This window comes from Cebidichthys violaceus, unplaced genomic scaffold, assembly GCF_023349555.1.
Source record: "Cebidichthys violaceus isolate CVI_PGR_0920_01 unplaced genomic scaffold, fCebVio1.0.p SCAF_81, whole genome shotgun sequence".
Classification (NCBI taxonomy): Eukaryota; Metazoa; Chordata; class Actinopteri; order Perciformes; family Stichaeidae; genus Cebidichthys; species Cebidichthys violaceus.
The window spans coordinates 692,365-713,597 of NW_027176966.1; the positions used below are offsets into that span (position 1 = coordinate 692,365).

The following is a 21,233-nucleotide window of genomic DNA, read 5'->3' on the forward strand; positions in this document are numbered from 1 at the left end:
TGCTTGCATACGACACACAGATATGCAACGTGTCCTGATGTAGATATCTACAACCGTGCAAAATACCCAAATATATTTGGTTAAAAAAAAAAAAGGCAAATGTATTCTTTTTGTTTTGCAGATCTTTGATTTTAGCTTGAGTCTGAGTCTGAGCAGTGTGTGTCAGTGACCAGCAGAGGGCAGAACACAGCAATAAGAGCGTGTCTGCTGATCGGCTTCTATTCCCCCCCCCCCCCCCCAAAAAAAATAGGCTGCAGTGTCGCAAAGGTGTGTGAATCCCCCAAAGATTTATCTGCAGGAAACCCAAGTCAGGAGAAAAATCAAATGGTCAGTGGAACAAAAACAATATGGAGCCTTCAAATCAGATTCATCTTAAACTCTGAGAGATTCTTCCACGTGTTTGAATATCCTCAGTTCAAACAAACAATGAGGAATGTCACTGCAGAAAAAAAAAAAATTCAATTTCAATCTGCAAAATGTTCCAAAAAGAAGTAATCTCTTACACCTGCCTTAAAACTTTAGGATGCAGGAAGTCCTCAAAAATGAGGACTTTTTTTTCAATGCAGTTCCATTATTAGTAGGAACTATTTTCTTTCAACATGAAACTGCTCAGGTCTGAGGATTATTCTGAGTAACCGGGTCATGATTTTTGGAAAGGGACATTGCTGTTTTCATTTATTATTTTTTTGTTGCCTGCTTTGAGCACCACACACCGTGTGCCATATAGTGCTGTTCTATTCAGGAGAAGGTTGACGTTTCTACGGCCGATCCTGAAACCAGGCAACTCGCACCAGAACAATCTGTATTAATAAATAGCAGTACAGATACGAGGAAAAACAAAATATTTGTGATTATGGTGTGAACCGTTGGTTAAGCTTGAGTCGTTTTCTCTCATCAGGTTGTAAATATTGGTATTTTACTGAAATACTTCCAGCATTTTGTGCAGGAGCTCTGTTCCTCCTCCGTCCCCGTCTTTAATGCCTTACAGGGTTTATAGTAAAGCATACAGAGTGGTCTATTATTAGCTAAATTAATCTGCACTGGCATTATATCAGAAAGAATCACCATCAAGAAAATCAATTTCCTGCATACAAGCATTATATGTCGAGGTGGAAGATTTAAAAGGGAAGTTTCCCGCTGCCAAGCTCTAATAGGGGTTCCATTTAAAAAAAAAAAAAATGGCCTCATTTCCAGCTCTTATTATAGTCATATCCCATATCTAGCCAGGCTGGAGACTCGAGTGCTTATTAAAAAGGGTTCATTCTGAAACCACAAATGGAGCCCTTAAGGATAACAGGGACAAACACTACAGAGTGTACTAATCCTATCTGACCCACAATCTGCTTGTAGACACTAGAAGAAACAATAGTCCTCCAAGTGTTTTCATCCGCCCGGCACACCAGAGGAGGTAGAGAGAGAGAGAGAGAGAGAGAGAGAGAGAAAGGGATGATAGCATTACTCACAATCCATTACCACTCCCAGGAGACGCTGTGCATACAGAGTGATGGGGGGGGGGGGGGGGTGTGTGGTGGTAGTGTGAGGTGGAGAGAAGGGCTTTGGTTGGCGTTTGTTTGCTGGAGGCCCGGCGGTAAGGCGACGTGAAACTTGATTATTCCTTTTCAATAACCATCTGCTGAGGATCCCGTTGAGACGTCGCAGGACGCTGATTAGTTCGTCAGAAATAATGGACGGCTGCTGAATGGCGTTGTTAAAGATGTCTAACTTTAAGAACAGACAGCGGCGCAAAATCATTGTTCGCTCTGAAGCACACGGTAATGATGGATTGACTAATGCTGAGGGATGCAGGCTGCAGCTATTTTTTTTTGTTTTTTTTTAATCAAGTTTGTTTATTTTTAAGGGCAGACAATATACAAAGTGCTGGAGTAACAATACATGAAGATATATATATATATATATATATATATTTTAGACATTAATACAGAGTATGTACATTTAGTATTTACACTTAAAAGGCATCACAACAGTTTGTTTCATCCTTTTAAATTTGGTTGAATTTAAACTTCTGGTTTTTTTTTTCCCATGATTCCACCGCCATCTGTCGCTCTCCTCCTGGAGTTTCAACTCACTTAAATCCATCTGTTGCCTCTATAAAAAAAAAAAAAAAAGCACCTCAGTATGTCGCCTCCCCACCATCTTGCCCCCTTACCGGATTTCACTGCAGTGCTTTGATTTTGAAGGTGGTAATTTGTACAAAAAGGCCGCTCCGGAGTGTCGCAGGCACGGCCGCGGGTCAAACCGTCGCTCCTTTTGGAAGCGTCTCCTCGTTCATGTTCGACAGCGAAACTGACGGCATTACATGTAAACACACACGTATATGACATTTTGTTCTTGCTTTTGAAAAATACTCATATGATACACTGGATTTCAGAAACAAACAAGCTGACGGTTTTGATTTCTTATATACATTTACTGAAAGCCTTTTAATAACCTCCCATATCAAAACTTATCCAAAATCAGTGACTGTACTGTACAAGTGACTGTCTGCTGTGCCCAAATCTGACAAAAAATCGGTTTCCATGATGTGAAGTGCCCTCTCTTGTAATCATTCGTTTCATTTTCTAATTGCCTCTCGACACGAGTGTCGGCTGTAGAGTCGTATAAAATGTACCACAAAATGTACCCCCCCCCCCCCCCTGACAAGCCATCATTGTGAAGTTCGCACTCCCGGCGACGTAAAGCCCATATACAGTTACTTCAACACTTATCCATGCATGTCCCTCCGTCTGGCCGATCCCCGCTTCGGACGAACATTGAACACTTTGGTAAACATTTGAACAGGCGTCCCGGAGGAGGACGGGGGCCGTGAGAAGGAGCCGGGATGAGGCCGACCTTAAAGCGGACGGTCGGAGCGTCGTGGGCTGGAAAAGCAGCAGCTGGGACAATTTCTAAGGAACCTGTTTAAAGTAATTAGCCCTGATTAGAGTAATGGAATTAAAGCAACACCTCCCCCCCCCCCCCCCCCAGCCTCCGCTCCACCCAGTTGGTTCTCGGCCTCCTTAGCCCAGGATGTCCAGGTAAACCGGCGGGTTCTTGACCAGGGCCAGCAGGCGGCTGTGGATGTCCTTGATGACCATCCTCTGCTGGGGCTCTCTCTGCCAGCAGCCCTGCATCAGCAGGTGCACCTCCTTCGGGCAGGTGCGAGGCCTTTCCAGTTCCCGTCCCTGCGTGATGCATTCGATGGCCTGTTCAAAAAAAACAACGTTGCGTTAACAGGATGTACGGCATTGTGTCAGTTCAACTTCATACCTCAGCTCTCCGGCGATTAAGAGCTAACAGCGATGCTGACAATGATAATGCTAACACGGTGAACCACACAGTATGTAATGTTTAGCGTGTCAGTATGCAAACATTTGCTAATTAGCGCTAAACACAAAGTCCAGCTGAGGCTGATGGGAATGTCATTCGTTTTGCAGGTATTCAGTCACAAACTAAAGAATTTAATGAACAGTAATTTTGACCAGATGATGGCGCTAGATTAAGGAGCAGGGGATCAATGTTTGTGCAATTCAACCTCTGGGGACCATGAACGCCGGTACCACAGTTCAAGTCAATCAATCTAGTTGTAAAAACTAAAATGTCAACCGGTGGCAAATTGTCAGGGTGCTAAAACGTGTTGACAGAGACAAAGGATTATCAAGCATCAACATTTTGTTTAACAAACGTACGTTTTGGGCCTACAGCGCTTACGGATAGGCGTCCATTAGCGGAGACCTCGGGGACAAACGAGAGCAGCCGAAATATGAATAACCCTCAGCGCAGACACTGACAGCTGCACGGCTGAGTTCACACGCTCTCGCCGCTCAGTGAATAAATCACCGTCGAGGACGGGGGGAGCGGATTGCGCCGCGCTCTCTCCATTTGAAGAGGGTACCGACTCCATCTCTTCCCCATTGTTAAGCTTGGCCCCCGATCCAATGAACAGAAGAGGCCCGTCGGCGTCAGCGACGCGCGGACTCACGGCGGACGGCCCCCAAAATGGCGGCAGGAGTCAGTATTTTTGGGATGATTTATCGCCGCCACTGCGTGTTTAGGCAACATGATGATTTCACCTGACCCTCATTGGCCGAGACAGATTAGGATAACGAGGTTAAAGCTCATTGGGCCTGGGCAAAAATGAGAGCCAATGAGATTAGAATCGAGTGCCGGGGGAAAGTGATCTACCCTTGTCTTGAAAGCAGAGAGGGTTTGGGCCTGTAATAGCAGCGCTGCGGTCGCAATGGAGTCCCACTTCTTGGTGCTCGAGCTGAAAAGGCTAGACTGGACCGCCCTTAATTACTATGAATTTATCGATTGGTTTACGAGCGTATGAGCCATAAAAAAAAAAAAAAAACTTCAGCAACATATGCTCTGAAGTACCCACGACTTCAGTGAACACGTTTTGTCCTGTGACTCTGAATATGTGAAAGCACTAAAGCATTTCAGGCAGCCGTATTCAGCATAATTTAACATATTTTCGTAGATCTAAATAGTCACTATTTTTATGCCGTTTATGTATCAAATGACAATGTTATAGCAACGTGACAATGTGAAAGGGGTTTGATTTCACGGAGGGTATCAGTCGGCTAGTTTAACTACTGCTGTAGAAGTACAACAGTAGCTGCACAGTGATGGGGGGGGAAAACAGCAACAAATCCTGCAGGTGATGCTAACCAACAGTTTTTGAAGTGCTTAAAGAGAAACAGTCACACACGATGATTCCTTTTAGTTTCATCTGTCTACTTTAAAAAAAAAAAAAAGGACAGTTCACCCACATCACAGAAAAAGTATCTAATCACCAGCCAGGCAGATAGTTCCAGTTTCATTTTGTTGAGGTTTGGCTCTCACTCACCTAATCAGCTCATTCAGCGCACCTGTTAGTCACGCCCACCTCATCAGCCCAATCACTCTCACCTGCTCTCTCTGCTGCACCTACTGTTTAGACCCCAGTCTCACACACACACACACACACACACACTCACTGCCAGATCGTTCTCTCCGCTTCCATGCAAGACCTTCCAGCGTTTTCCCTTTGGACTGATTTCCCCGTTACCGACCCTGCCTGTTGGTGACTAACCCCGCCTTGCCTCCGCCCCGGTAATTCACTCAGTCTTCTGTCCCCGACCACGAGAGCCCGCCGCTGTGTTCCTGTGAAGATTCTACCTGTTGTGTGTTACGAAGAAATGGTCCCTGGTGTTTGTCGTACTGCTCCTGGGTCATTACTACGCCCGTTTACAACATGTGGTTAGTTCAAGTCTTCTGAGTTTTAAAGTAGCCTACCATTGAACTTTGCAAATGACTAACAAATCCATAGGAAGAGAGTCTCTCAACAGTATGAGGTCAGATATGTCTAGATCAGGACGATTATTGAAAACTAGAACTACTTGTTTGCCTCCAGTCAGTTGCAGTTTACCTCAATGTCTCAATTTTTGTAATTTGTTTAAACTGACCCTTTACGTAAATGAGACATATTTGTCCTTTGCTGGAAATGTTTCCTGGCAACAGCAAAGCAGATCGAAGTTGGCGATCAACTTTCCATTCCAACCCACCTCACTGTTGGACAGCTGGTACCAGGGCTGTTTGCCGTAGGTGAAGATCTCCCAGAGGACCACGCCGAAGCTCCAGATGTCGCTCTCCGTGGTGAACTTCCTGTACATGATGCTCTCCGGGGGCATCCAGCGGATCGGCAGCATCGTACGTCCGCCCACCTTTTAGGAGGAAGACGTATGTGATGTTTCATCATTATTGCATAATGGCAGTCTCAAGGTGAACATTTAACCACCGGAGTCTTATTATGGAAGACCATTTACACCACTGTGATGAGAAAAAGACTTTCTATAAGTCAGTATAATGAGAAACATGAGAAAACAATCACTTAGTATCTAAAAAATAAAGAGTTAGTATCTCAAAATAACGAGTTAGTACCTCAAAATAATGATTTAGTATCTCAAAATAACGAGTTAGTATTTCAAAATAACGAGTTAGTATCTCAAAATAACGAGTTAGTATCTCAAAATAACGAGTTAGTATTTCAAAATAACGAGTTAGTATCTCAAAATAACGAGTTAGTATCTCAAAATAACAAGTTAGTATTTCAAAATAACGAGTTAGTATCTCAAAATAATGACTTAGTATCTCAAAATAATGAGTTAGTATCTCAAAATAACGAGTTAGTATCTCAAAATAACGAGTTAGTATCTCAAAATAATGAGTTAGTATCTCAAAATAATGAGTTAGTGTCTCAAAATAATGAGTTAGTGTCTCAAAATAATGAGTTAGTGTCTCAAAATAACGAGTTAGTATCTCAAAATAATGAGTTAGTATCTCAAAATAATGAGTTAGTGTCTCAAAATAATGAGTTAGTGTCTCAAAATAACGAGTTAGTGTCTCAAAATAACGAGTTAGTGTCTCAAAATAACGAGTTAGTATCTCAAAATAACGAGTTAGTATCTCAAAATAACGAGTTAGTATCTCAAAATAACGAGTTAGTATCTCAAAATAACGAGTTAGTATCTCAAAATAACGAGTTAGTATCTCAAAATAACAAGTTAGTGTCTCAAAATGAGTTAGTGTCTCAAAATGAGTTAGTGTCTCAAAATAACGAGTTAGTATCTCAAAATAACGAGTTAGTATCTAAAAGATATTGACTCAGTCTTCATCTTTTTCAGCCACTCACCCGATAGTAATCTGTGCTGTAGATGTCTCGGGACATGCCAAAGTCTCCGATTTTGACCACCAGGCCCTCCCCCACCAGACAGTTGCGGGTTGCCAGGTCGCGGTGGACGAAGTGCAGCGATGCCAGGTAGACCATGCCCGAGGCGATCTGGGCGGCGATGTGCAGCATCTGAGGCAGAGTGAGCTGACCCAGCGGGGGCATCTTGGTCTCCTCCAGGATACGAGCGTCGGGGCCGTGAGCTCTACAGGTGACACACCAGGAACATGTGAGTGTTTGTGGATCAAAGCTGCTCGATTCCACATCTGTTTTTCTTCCAGATCATTTAAATGGGGGTTTATGTGCTCTATTAGACAGATGCCAGGGAAGTATGTGAGAATAGAGGGGAGAAATTGGACCAAAGCAGTGGTGGAAAAAGTATTAGATCCTTCACTTAAGTGCAAGTACACATAAAACAATGTGGAAATACACAATTAAGAGTCCTGCTTACACAATCCTACTCGAGTAAAAAAAAAAAAATACACAAGCACTATGAGCAAAATGTCCTTAGTCTCAAAGTAAATGTACACATTCTGGGTTTCCACCAGGTGACCCAGAGTGTATCAGTTACACCTTGACAATTTAATTTCGGCCACTAAACTGCCACGAGGATTGTCTTGTCACGCACTAATTGCATTAGATTATTAAAAGTTAATCACTCAATTTTTTTAGCAGCAGCACAAAGACAACATTACCAATATCTTTTATTTTAATTTTTTCTATAGCTCAATTGATTAAAGGCATGTTTGTCACTACAAAACCACAACTATATACCTAAGTATTATAGTCTTTTATTTACATGTAAAACCTAGTTGGACTTAATTATAACAATAGAAAAACAGTAGAAAAATCGATTCTTAAATTTAAAAAATACTTGAAACTAATTGAGTCAGCCGTTTTTAATGAGGACTCAGCTTGTGTATATAATGTGCTAGTTGTAATTTCTAAAAATGAATTGCTTTTTTAAAAACTACTTTTGAGTTTGTAGCGGTCACATTTTTATGCCAGTTTCAAGAAATGTTATAAATTTCTGATTGGTAGATGCCGGAATATTTTCCTTAATGGTTTTCCTCCCTGCACTGGAGCTGAACTCCCGTCCGCTGCGCAGTGCAGAGGGGATGTTACCGTCACACATATTTCCATTTGTAGAGAACAGGACATGCTGGCCTCTGCTATTCTTCCCTGCCTCTATTGGCTGTTCACATTCATAAATGCTGAGATTGGGCTCCCAGCATGTTGGTAACTATGGCATCAGCCTTGGGTGACCTGAAGGACAACGACCTCAGCATGCAATCTGCAGATTGAAACATTTCTGACATGCATGAGCTCTTTGAGAGCATTGCAGACGCGGTCGGCTTGACCACGCCACAATAAAGCCGCTTAACAGGGACGGTTGATAGAAAACATAAGGCTTGTAATACGCCTACAATTGATTTGCAAATAATGCAATTCGGAGACGCGGAGCACATTGACTCTCGTGGATCATAAACACCCACTCTCACGTCCGACTCCAGCCTAAATGAGCAAATCCCAGATGATGTGTCTCCATCCATCCTAATATCTCTCCTCTCCACTTTGTCCCCTCCTTACAAAGGAAGTTGTCTATACAATCACTATTAGTTTAAAAGGCAGGTGGCAGGGTGGGAAAGCAGCTGCATTGTGGGGGCCCTCAAGTCGTTTCACCCATTCTGTCTGCTGGAAATGCGATTTCCATCCATTGGTGAACATATATCTCAGGCAAAGTGTGTGTGTGTGCTTGTGTGTGTGTGTGTGTGTGTTTCATTCCCAATCTGTCTCCTGCGGAGGACACCTGGCAGACAGCATCGACTGCGTCTGCTCTAATAGTTTTGTCAGATGGTTTCCCAGGTGCCAAGAGGGCTCTAATAGGTCGACACAGTCTCAGTCCTCAGTGACCCCCTTCAGCTCCCTCCAGAGGTTTCTGAACTCGTTGCGATTTAGATTTCGAACGACACATTTTAAAAAAAACCCGTCCGTCGCCAAGTTACAAAACAATTTGAGTTGTCGCTGCGATGCTCTTCTCGACGTCATCACGTCTAGTCTATTTCTGCCTAAGTGCTGAATCTGATTATTTACTGCGTCCGTCGGTATTCAAATGAAATCCTGCAATTCGCTACGTGCTATTATCAAGAGAGGACATCTAGTGAATAGGATATTTCGCCTTGACATGTTGTGAATCACATTTGCGCCAAACAAGAGACGTGCCCGGGGTGCAACTCGATTTTTCTCATTCTTCTATGAAATTCACCGCGGCCCCAAATTTCCTGTGACAGACGGGTGACATAAACTGCCAGTGGAAAGGGGGGGGGGGGGGAGGAGGTGGAATTATGGAGGAAAAAAATATTTAGAGCTGATATTAAGATGTGTTTGAGTCACTTTAGCAAAAGACGGCGGGAAATCAGGAGAGATTTAAACTACTGACTGTCTCTAGGTCCACAGATCATCTAAAGCTCTTGTAAATAGGACTTTAGAGGCCTTAATAGACGGAGGAAATGCAGCAGCGTCAAACTATTGGTCTGCACAGTAACCACTTCCACAGCCGCCCTCTTTCATGTACTTAAACACACACATAATCCACAGATGCGCTGAGTGACCACTGGAGCCACACGGTCCACCGAGGTCCGGCTGAGTGGGTTCAACCTTTTTTAAGCACACGTCAGGTTTGACTGACAGTGAAGTGTCACTGCAGCGCCCACTGTCTTTAAATAACCCGAGGCACTTACCGGCGTGTCAGAGAACAGACTCGGACTTTTAACAGTTGCGGGTTAAATGCCTTGCTCAAAGAAACTACAGCTGTTGTCGTTGTCGCGGCGTGCTGTGCTCGGCGCCGCCCTAAGCCGATTGCGATTGGTTCAATCGCGAGCAGGTCCGCTTACCTGAGGAATCGGTTGAGGTCTCCGTGCCTCATGTATTCGAACACCATGGCCAGCGGCTCTCCGTCGGTACAGACGCCGTAGAATCGCACAATGTGCTGGTGCTGGAGCACCGTCAGCAGCTCCGCCTCCCTCTGGAAGTCCTGGCGGGTCGACTCGTTGGCGTCCTTCAGAGTCTGGGACCACACAAAGGGGGGGGTGCATTTACATGAAGTTGTTGGTTACTGGGCTTATAAATAAAAGTCACAAGCTGCATTAAAAGCAATGGACAGTGCTGAGAGAGCTGCGCGGGGGGGGGATTTGTGTGTCGCACTGGGCCCAGAATTCCTCGCTACGCCCCTGCTTATGAGTGATGTGTTGCAATAAAAGCACAGATTAATGGGAAGATAAATTTGAGCAGAGCAGGATTCGCCCTCTGGTTTTTATTCGCTGTGGTTTGCATTAACCTGTTGTAACATGAGCTGCGTATTAAAGCACCTGACTGTCCTCCACAAAGACGTCTCACTCTGAAACCACAGGATGTTATTTCAGAGCACGGAGGATTTAAGAGTAAGTGCAGTGTATTTACTTTAACTCTTGTTGGTGTGGTATCAAGTAGCATTTTGAAAGAGTACTTCAAGCGTTTTTTTTTTTTTTTTGAGTATTCATTTTGCCTTTATTGGATAGCGGACAGCAGAGAACTGACTGTTTTGTTTAATGTTAAGTTAATAAAACCACTTTAAAGCTAGGGCAAGTAGTGAGTTTTAGAATCCGCTTTTTGTTTACATCCCGACAGCAATCGATCTAACTATAAAGCCCAAAACCTCTGTCCGTGTGTTCTCCGCATATCTCGAGAAGCGCTGATCCGATCTACTTCTCACTTGGTGGGTGCATTGCTGGGGACCCCGTGGAGTGCTGTGTCGAATTTGGTGCAATTTGGACACGCAACATTTTTCAATGTCAATAGACTTTGAACTAGCTAGCACAGAGAGCTCTGTGCAGCAGCGGGGGGGGGGCGGAGCTTCGGGGCTCTGCTGTCGTCTGCAGGGGGTCCTTTACAGGCTTATTGACTGCAGGTCACTTTTACTGGATGCTGGATACTAATGACAATTTTTTTTTTTTGGGGGGGGGGGGGGGTAGTGGCTTTTGAAGGAGGCCTGAAGGGACGGCCTGCCTGTGTTGCTGACTTTCTCGCTATTTAGCGACTTTTTTGAGCTAGTGCTGCTGGCTCCTTTCATTTGGGGGAAAAAAAAATGGCAACACAGCGCTGACTTTTTCAGTTGGATACTTTCAAAATCAAACTTACTCTTCCTGTTTTTTTCCAATATGGCGGACGCCAGCTTTAATAGTGAAAGTGCCGTGGAGATGGTGAAGAATGCTGTCCATTCACTCACCTTGATGGCCACCAGCATCTTGTCGCTGTCGGGGCTGAGGTTGGCACACTCCGCCAGGTAGACTTTGCCAAACGCTCCTTCACCCAGCTCCCACTTCAACACAATGTCCTGCCGTTTAATATTCTGGACACCTAAACGTTAAGACACAGAAAAAGGTTTGAAAATCTGGGTGGAATGTTTGTCTGTTTGCAACAAACTGGCTCAAGATTTCACCACTTTAGTTTCCTTTTTTGTCCCTTATCAAACTCATCTTGTGCTTTTTTTTTTTTTTCATCGGCTGACAAAAACGACAAAATATTGCAGGCATTAATACAAAAAAAGGACGGACATTATGAAATAAAATGTGTTAAACAAACAAACAAGTACGTTATGAAAGTGTCATGTGTATATTTAAAGACAACAGTGGTGCAAGGATGTGTAACTAAAGGTAATCGTCCTGGAGATGTAAGTGTCTGAGTATTGTATTTCAGGGAAAAAAAGCATCATTATGGATTCAGTAATGAACCGTCAAACATCATCAGAGTGGAAACGAGTTCAGCAATGACACTCACACATGTCTTTCTCCTTGATGATGCCGCAGAAGTATTGTGGATTCTCTACGAAGCTGGATAAACCGGAGTCTTCATCGGAGGAAGGCGGGCTGGTTCCAAAGTTCATGAAACGAAGCGACACAGCCAGGTCATCCTCGGTTCCCAAAACTGATGACCCTAATGACACGGGGAAGAGACGCAAACAAGCAAAAGTGAGGGATGCGTAACACCTAATCAGCCTCCAACCACTTGTGATCAGACAGCGGCCATCAGAAGAAAATTCAGAACTCATTTTTTTATTTTTTTTCCCCCTCATCGAGGAATCAACTATCTCCGCCACCGGAGCTTGGCTGCGCGTTTGTCGGCGCCGTGGTGACAGATGATGACAAGCTCTAATAATCACCATCATCAACCACGCAGCAATCAGGACACATTGAAGTGAAAAAACGGGGGGAAAGGAAGCCTGAATGGTGAGCAACCCCTGACTACGGTAAGTATTAAAAGCCAAACAAGTGGGGCCCAAATTGTAAAACCCCACTCAGCAAGGCAAACCACAGAACCCCTAGAGTCCAACACGGTAGAAAATGGAACAACAAAGAGAGAGCACAGAAGCGATGGAGGAAAGGAAAGAGGGAGCAGGGCCCACTTAGGCAATCAGGCCCACTTAGGCACTTTTAGAGTGAGAAGGGTAGATGTGTGTACGTGTGTGTGTGTGTGTGTGTGTGTGTGTGTGTTGGGGGGGGTGGGGGGGTCAGAGTGGAGCTATATCACGTCTAGCTGTTCCTCCATCCATCCATCCATCCATCTTCTTTAATAGCCCGCACCACGTGGCAGTGGCCAAGGGAGGTTTCTGCCGCCATTCTCACGCAGTAATTAAGGCACTTTAGCCCGGCCGACACAGCGGCTGCCCGTGTGCAAAGTTACAGCTCAGTGGAAATCCTATATTAGTCGTTTCTCTGCGGCGCATTACCTTTCAGAGAGCCTGACAGAACCATCGGCGATGTGAAACAATAACTCGGCGGAGCGCTTTGACCGTGGCTCGTTCCAGTTCGCATAATACGACTCCAATGCCCGTGTGTTAACAATGGAGCTAGGGGAAGGGGGGGGGGGGGTTGATTAGCTTAGCTTAGCACAAAGACTTGAAGCTGAAGGGAAACGGCTAGCCTGGCTCCTTCCAAAGTTCAAAAGTAGTTACAGTAAGTTACATTTCTGATGTATTAGTGCGCATTTGGGGTGCTGGCAGGTGTTAACTATGGTGAAATAATCCAATGTGTTAAAGTCCACCTGTTGCTTTACATACAATTTCTTTTAAAGGAATAGTTTTAGGAAACATTTGCTTCTCTAATAAATAGTCAAACTATTCCTTTCATCAACTAGCGGCTAAGTTATGCGTGCAGTGAATTCCATAATTTGTGTTTCAACTTACGGTGAATGCCGAACTTGGAATGCTGGCCACACTTGTTGATAACCAGAATCATGATGAGAAGGAAAGTGCAGGCAAACACGGCAAGACCCACGGCCACAGACACCTGTTTCAAACAAAGGCAGGTTTACAGTCGCGCTGGGGAACATCACCGACGGTCTGAGAACTGGTAATGTTTGTGGCGGGAATGTCGGACGTACCACAAACACTCGACTCTCCGGGTTCTCTGTGACGTCCATGTTTGATTTGTTCGTCGGAACTGAGGGGCAGGAATGAGATTTTTGTTTAGACCGACTGCTCATCTAGTCAGTGTTGAGGAGACGTGCTGGGATTTTTTTTTTTTTTTTTTTTTTTTTTTTTTTGGGGGGAGAGTAGTTACTTACTTGGATTCATATCAGGGACTGGAGTGAGGGAAGCGAGAACACAAACACAGTTATGGACACACATTAAAGAGAACCTGAAGAAGCAAACGGTGATATTAAAGGGGCACTGAAAAAAAAATGTAGCAACTTAACACACACACACACACACACACACACACACACACACACACACACACACTTTTAATATTAAACCTTTAGCTGATGAATAACAATTGGTTATTTTCCAATTATTATTTTCTACGGAAATAGTGAATAACATTTATTTTATTTATTTTAATTAAGTGGGCTATTTTGCCTCCATAACATGTCTTCTTTCAGACTACGGGAAAGAAATCCTCCAAAATAACCATTTGGGTGTTTCATTTCTACTTTGTCTATTTGTGTCTGTAAAATTCACCAAAAGTAAGCAAAAGATAATTAATGCCTCATTTGCGTGTTTAAACTTAACATTTTGAAAAAAAAAAAGAAAAGAAGAATAATCATCTTAATCTCAGGGTGATATCTTTTCTTTATTTTCTTTACTCTATTCACGTGTATTGTCTTCTAAATGTAAAACGTGGCGCTTTTGTTCTTTCTTTCTTTTTTACGCTGTTGACAGTATTTTCTGATCGATGATCTATCCTGTATTCCCTCCGTTAAAAATCCTTTGACTCTAGTTTGTTAACAAAATGAAACAATTGTTCAGATTTCTGTTCTGGAAATGTATGTAAATTTGCACATATTTGATAAAATAATCCCTCATTTGCATATTTAAACATACTTTTTCTTGTGATGCAAAAAAAAAAATGTATCCGAATAAAAGTAATCAACTAGGGAAGTTTCACTGTGATATCTATTTGTTTTTCTATAAAATATTACGCTAATGTCTCTCAAAGAAATCCTTAATTATAATATTAATAGTGACTCCATCGAAATGTACAATAAATTCAATGTTTTCAACAGTCAATGCGAGATTAGGTGACATATTAAAGTAATACTTATTTGCTTCCTTGCAGAGAGGATCGAGAAGTCTGTGCGTTACTTATGGAGCACAAACTGAGTCGATTACCTTTTTGAGACCTTTTGGGTCATTTTATTTTGCCACACATAGAAAATGTTTTGTTAATGTAAATTCTCAATACCCTTGGTGAGGGCCGTTTGTGTTTCATGTTATTGAGGTAATAGTTACATGTGGAAATGTACAGAGGTATGTAAATACCTATCCCACTAAAGCACTAGCTCACACACGCCTATCTATGCAATGGATCTTTAGGGCAGAATATGACATTTGGTGGTGAATATTAATTAATTAATATTGTGCTGCCCAACAGCTGCTTCAGAGTTAATCAGGACTGACTGAATGAAGAGAGTATATTCATCACCAGGTCTCGAACAGCTAATCATTACATAATGTGTCATTAACTTCTAACTCTATAGTCCTCAGTGCAGACTTGATCAGGAACATTTTTGATTTATTTTTTTTCCTCCATTGCTTTGTTACCACTCAGTATTTCGAGGACCTCGTTGAAAGATGTTGCATATCAATCAGTGTTTCGACACTGGAGCAAGCCGTGTTGAAGAAGACACTGAGATAGATTCCTCTTTTAGCTGCTCTAATGGCCTCCTCTGCTCATCATGGGACACGCTGCTCGGAAAAATAATAACCTTCTGCGGCTCCAAAACAGTTTCAGGAAACTCACCTAGAAATTTCCCCTCAGGATCGAGGTCGAACGGGTTTTCCATAAACATCCCGTTGGCCGTGGCCTCGTCTCTCCCCAGTTTGTTCTGCACGATCAGGGTGTAGTGGCCGTTGTTCATGTGGGTGGGCTTGTTGAGGAAGAGGCATCCGTGTTTCACTGATCCGTCACCCGAGTCGGGGATGAGCTGGGTGTACGTGTAGACGCTCTCTTTGAGTTCGTTGCCGTTGTAGCGCCAGGAGATGTTTGGTTCGGGGTTGCCGTCCACGACGAAGGGGAAGCACCAGTGGTGCTGCTGCACGGCGTCCCTCAGGTAGATGATTCTGACTGGAACTGATGGGAGATGACAGATTTGAGAGTTCAGGGGCAGCAGGAGATTGGGGGGGGAAAAGGCTTCCTTTGCTCCTGACTTTGTGTTTCTTATTTGGAATAGTGTGGAAACAGATGGAAAGAGCTAGCCTGGCTCTGTCCAAAGGTAGCAACATTGATCTATTTAGTAATCAATTAATCGGTTTCCAGTTTGTTGCTTTTATATCACTATAAATTAAATGCATTTAGGTTTTGGGGTTGATATGACAAAATTAAGACGTCTCGTTGGGCTCTAGGAAACTGTAATTTTTTTCTCTTACTATTTATTGAGATTGCAAAAAAAAAAAAAAGATTAATCAATTATGGGGTGACCGTGGATAAGTGGAGAGCAGGGCCGCCGTTCAATCAGAGGGTCGGCGGTTCGATCCCCAGTTCCTGCTCCGATAGTCTCATGTCAATGTGTCCTTGAGCAAGACACTTAACCCCAAAAATGTCTCCCGTAGCTGCGCCTACGGTGTGTAGATAGATACTGAATTGTAAGTCGCTTTGGATAAAAGCATCTGCTAAATGACCGTAATGTAATATAATGTAATTAATTGAGAAAATAAATCTGCAGGTTGATTGTTAATTTAAGTAAAAAGTACCATGCTTCCCTCTGAAGTGTAGTGGAAGTACAAAGTATCAACAAATTAAATAATACAAATAATTTGCACTGGTCATTGCCAATAAATCAAAACATGATTACAGAGATGTTCCTTTTTAAATGCACAAGCCCACAGGCAACAACTGTATGCTGAATGTGCACCTTCATCATGTGCAACACAAAGTCCACGGTTGGTAAAGCGTCCTATAGGTTCCTCTCTGAGTTTCCATGAATCGATGCTCTCCATCTGTGCATCGAACCTGTGCTGACCTGCTATGAATAATGAATCCTGGTCGTCGTCGCGCCCCCCCGACCACAAAAGCTACCTGGAAGCTCCGCAGGACGCGAGGTTACAGGAAACGACCTCGTCCGGATCGAAACACGGACTCTCGAGTGCAGAGACCCCCTCCACCGGTCTACAGCTCTTAACCCATGACCCAGCCTCAGAAAGTGCTGCGCTCAGGGGATACCGAGGTCTCTGCATCCAGAGCCCGCTGAAGTCCGTTGTAGTGGGTGAATATTAGCACCGTGATGCACATTTAACTAAGCATCCATTAGCGAAACCCCTACTAAACGTACACAGGCTATTTTTCTGCAGGGGTTCAAAGGAGGAGGGCTAGAATTATGTTTACTGGAGGATTTTAGACAATGAACATTTTTCAGGAAACACACAAAAATGATTCCCGTGCATCAGTCCAGCCAGATTCACAGTTAACCCGAACCTTTTGCATACAAAATATGAACTGTTGTGATGATGGGATGTGAAGAAAACTGGTGCTCTGAATCCACTTTTTAACTTTAAAATGACATTGCAAAAAAGAAAGAAAAGACACATGCTCTTTTATGAAAGAGAAGCCACACGAACGCCATGAATCAATGGCACAGAGAGCCACTCAGCAGTAAACACCCACTGTTCAGGGAGGTAATTAAGAGTAATTAAAGGGCTAGCGGTTAACGAGTGTCCGTCCACCAGGGGGGCTGATGTTGATAGATTAGCTGCACTAACGCATTTACAGACTGCCAATCACTGCGGATGAAGCGGTTTTCCGGAGTAGGAGGGAAAAGTCCATTAGCACAGGCTCAAATCAGATCTTAGCACGGGTTATCAGCCCCATTTTCCTGACGTTCATTATCTGTCCCTCGATGCTCGTGCATTTGGCCTCAGCTGATTGGCGCCCCCGCTCTTTTTTTTTTTTTTTTTTTTTTTTTTGGGCTTTATTTTCTAATGAGTGTCACAGAGTTGGTGATATACGATATTGTTTGGGCAGTATTTATTTATTTATTTATTTTTTTTTTTTCAGTAATGTATCGCTAATGCATCCGCCGGTGTTTTTCGGTGGGACCGCTGGGTGCTGTCATTCCTCCGTGTTCCTCGACTCGCGGATGCGCTAATGCATCTGAAAGGCGAAAACAACAGCAAACCTCCTGGGTCAAGCTGCAACTGTAGTTTAGAAGTACTGTGTGTGTGTGTGTGTGTGTGTGTGTGTGTGTGTGTGTGTGTGTGTGTGTGTGTGTGTGTGTGTGTGTGTGTGTGCGAGAGTTGAAGGAGTTCTTTTAGAGCGAGGAGAGGTAAGCTCACTCTCTTTTGTCCTCTCATTGTATCCCTTCTTCAAACAGCTAGCCATACCTGCAGCACTCCACTCATTATTTTAACACTTCTCGCCAGTCGCCGGAGTGAGTGGCAGACGACAAAGAGCTCCATTAGAAGCGTGACGGGTACATGCTCGTGTTTCTGGAGGGGGCATTTAGAAGAAATCAGTACAGTGCATTTTTTTCCTTTCTCGGGCTGTCCACCCTGCCTGCACTCGAGAAATGGCCCCAGTGTGCTCTCGCCCTGACCTCCATTAAGCCCCGACGACTTGCTTTGAGCCCGTGAGCTTTTCCAGAGTGTGGTTTTTTTTTTTTTTTGTTGTTTTTTTTTGCAGGCACTTACACTCGATGTCCAATTGCACCATCTCCTCCCCGGGCCCAGCTTGGTTCTCGGCCTCACAAGTCAGGTTGTGCAGGTTGTCGTTGGATGAAGCGTTGGTGAGGAAAAGGACCAGCTCTAATGTGGAGCCCCAGATTCTCTTCTGTCAGCAGTCAACGGTGCAGACAAAGAGCAGAGCAGGTTAATGCAGCCCGGTCACGACTGCATATAAATCACTTAGAGGGATACGGGTTAGAGGGGTGAAATGGGATCCAATTTACTATACTGTAGATCAATAGATTACAGAACCCAACTGAACTTTATTTAAACAGCTTTAAGCTGCAGTTTGTCTAAAGAGCTTTACAGCACAGTGAGGAATGGTGTTTTGTTAACATGCGTTTACATTTACTGAGATTACTTCACTACCTGGGTAGAGAAGCGAGAGAGGAGCTCATCAGTTCGCCATCTCACATTGGGAGTTGGACTTCCTGTCACTTGACATGCAAATGTCAGGTTGCCTCCTTCCTGAATCTTTGAGTCTTTGAAGGGGACAATGGTCACCTCCGGCAGACCTGAGAGCAGCAGAGGAGACGGCAATGAGAACGGGTCGCTACTGCGATGGTACGACTGAGCGAAGACGGCCAAGCTTCTTTTCTTTTCTTTTTTTTTTTCTTCCTTTCTTTTAGTTCAGAGAAACGGCACTGCAGGGCCAAAAAGTCTCTCGTATGTTTCCTGGCAACAAGACGTTCCCGCTCTATGCGATTAAAACGACAATGCCGGCGAGCCAATTTCTTCCCTGCATGTCACTGCACCTGCTTGTTGAAGGCATTGATATGCAGAAGTGGATTGACAAAATGGTTATTTATTTATTTTTTTTCTCCTTTTCAAGCCAACTGGAGGAAGCTGCGTTCTTTTCAAATATTCATAACACCACATAAGAGGGAGACTTGTATCATGAACTTTACAATAAAATATAGCAAAATCCCTTCCAGATATGTTTTAAGATGTAGAATGAATTTGATTTAATTACCTAATTAAAATTCTTACTTTTCTGTCATTGAAAAAATCCAGAACCTATAAATATGCAAAACATTTTTAGACTTGAGTTCTGGTTGGAACGTTTTGCACATTACTGTTAACATTATATAACATCAAAATTCAGTGCAAAAATAAGGTACGGATGCCACTCACTGCAGTTATCTATCACCAAAGAGTTGAGCGGTACTTCTTGATCATCGGAGAAACAAGACAGCATTTGGTTGTCCACGTCGCCGCGGTCGTTCCGCTGCCACTGCTGCAGCCAGTGGAGGTCACATGAGCAGACGAGAGGGTTGTCCCTCAAAACCCTGAGGAGAAAAAAAAGAAAAAAAAAACGGAAGGGGAAGTCACCTCTGCTGGCGACAAATTCAATTTCTTATTCCTTCTGAGTCTGTGTCAAGAACACACGAGAAAGAACTTCAACCGTAGCACATTATTAACAAGATAAATAGGAGAAACTAATAAAACATGCATGTCTGAGAGTCACGTAAAAGCATAACAGTATTGGCTTCCTTTATTGTATTAACGCGTACTAACACTAACCACTAACAATTAAAAGAATTAGTAAACCTATGCTTGAAGAATCCTTGAAGAATTTCACCTTTTTAGATGGAGAATAACCTTTCGTTCCTTCTAACTTTTAATTCTTCATAATGATTCTGTTTTTCTCTCGCCTTTTTAAAAACCCCTAATAGCTATGCAGTAACCGGTGAAAAGGGGATGCTTTGCACTGATAAGTCAATCACTTTGTAGAAGGCAGCAATAGTTGCTCTTACAATAACTGAGTGTGTTCACCCGTGAATTAACCTCCAGGAAAGCACAATGCTGTAAGACCAGGAGAACACTGAAGGGCCTCCCGACCTCGAGATTACCCGTGACAATTAGTGTTTCATCTTTTGTGTCTTCTACCTTGTACTTTAAAACATGTGCAGGTCATAATCAAGTCAGCTGAGAGAGACAAAAGCCTCTTTCTCACAGTTTGTCTTGTTTTAGAGCTAAAAAAAACAAAACGCTGTTGCCCTTGACGAATTGAAATCCAGCAGCAGCAGCACTTGTTGATCATCAAGCTGTGTTGAGTCACTTCAGTCAGACTGTGATGCAGGTTTGATATTAGGCTCGACCTTTCAAGTTGAAGTCGGCCGTGCTCCCCTATGGCTGTAAAGGCACGGTAGTTTGCTGCTCTGCCATTAAAGGTGAGAAGGTTCTATCTGCGGCTTGCAACGAACAAAAGGTTTAAGAGGAGGCACAGCAGGTGAACCGGGTAAAACAAATCCAAGTGATGGATTTCATCATGGAACTCGAAAGTGCTATGTTTAAACGTGTAAATGAGGCAACTTCTAAAGCTAACTTTTGGTGAATTCATGGATCTACAGGCGCAAATAGACAAAGTAGTAAAATAAACTCTTAAATGTATATTTGGGATGTTTCTTTCCATCGGTCTAAGAGAAGACGTGGAAGAAAACTAGCACACACTCTCAAAATGTTGAAAATGTTTTTTGCTCGTAGTGTCTTGCCGTAATCCTAATCAAAGGTGTGTGTGTGTGTGTGTGTGTGTGTGTGTGTGTGTGTGTGTGTGTGTGTGTGTGTGTGTGTGTGTGTGTGTGTGTGTGTGTGTGTGTGTGTGTGTGTGTGTGTGTGTGTGTGTGCGTGCGTGCGTGCGTGCGCGCGCGCGCGCGCGCTGCGTGCGTTGGCTGTCTCCAAGCTGCACACCTACTTGTTCAAGTTTGTCACTCAGCTAGTTGTTGACTTCGGGACGATACGGAAATAAATCGGCCTAAAAAAAAAAGGCGGTTGCTAACAAGCGGCTAAATGAAACTAAGCATCGTCAAACGGAACGCGACTCCACCTTTATGTTAGTGGTGATGTGAGGTCATGTGACCGTGGTGTAGTTTGTTTATAGCCTGAAGCTTTTTACTTCTGGCGATCGTATTCACGCTTGTAAAATCATAAAAGTAGTGTTGATTTGTGAAGCATCATAAACCTTTTTGTTTGCCACGGAGCTTATTTTTCTGCAATAATCCGATCGGGGGGGAAAAAACATCCCATCGGCTGTTTGTTGAGGGAAACCGGGGTTGCGCTACAAAAATACCTGCAGCACTCACGTTGGTCTCGGACTTATTCCGATCCTTTTCAGCCAACTTGACCTCCTGGAAAATGTAACTTAATTGACTGAATGAGGGAGTTTAAAAGGGGAACTCACAGGTTGAGCAGGGGCAGAAAATGAAACACCCTCCAGGAGATGTGTTCCAGAGAGTTCGATGCCAGGTTCCTGTGAACAGAGGAGAGGAGACGCATGATGTTACCAAGTCAACTTGTGTTGCACACTATTTTATGCAATCTATGGATGCA

General features: G+C 43.5%; 1 protein-coding gene across 1 annotated transcript in view; it reads right to left on the reverse strand.

Annotated features, from left to right (window-relative positions):
- Window positions 1-2,994: 2,994 nt before the first annotated feature.
- The window catches only part of ntrk1 (neurotrophic tyrosine kinase, receptor, type 1), a 28,239-nt gene continuing 10,000 nt past the window's right edge, over window positions 2,995-21,233 (reverse strand). The window contains exons 4-17 of the mRNA XM_068702183.1: window positions 21,085-21,153; window positions 19,038-19,192; window positions 18,273-18,418; window positions 17,871-18,009; window positions 14,989-15,318; window positions 13,310-13,327; window positions 13,127-13,185; window positions 12,930-13,032; window positions 11,525-11,680; window positions 10,974-11,104; window positions 9,604-9,776; window positions 6,674-6,914; window positions 5,547-5,705; window positions 2,995-3,203 (exon numbers count right to left, since the gene is read on the reverse strand). Coding sequence (XP_068558284.1) covers window positions 3,018-3,203; window positions 5,547-5,705; window positions 6,674-6,914; window positions 9,604-9,776; window positions 10,974-11,104; window positions 11,525-11,680; window positions 12,930-13,032; window positions 13,127-13,185; window positions 13,310-13,327; window positions 14,989-15,318; window positions 17,871-18,009; window positions 18,273-18,418; window positions 19,038-19,192; window positions 21,085-21,153 — 2,065 coding nt within the window. The 3' untranslated portion in view covers window positions 2,995-3,017. The remainder of the gene's footprint in view (window positions 3,204-5,546; window positions 5,706-6,673; window positions 6,915-9,603; window positions 9,777-10,973; window positions 11,105-11,524; window positions 11,681-12,929; window positions 13,033-13,126; window positions 13,186-13,309; window positions 13,328-14,988; window positions 15,319-17,870; window positions 18,010-18,272; window positions 18,419-19,037; window positions 19,193-21,084; window positions 21,154-21,233) is intronic.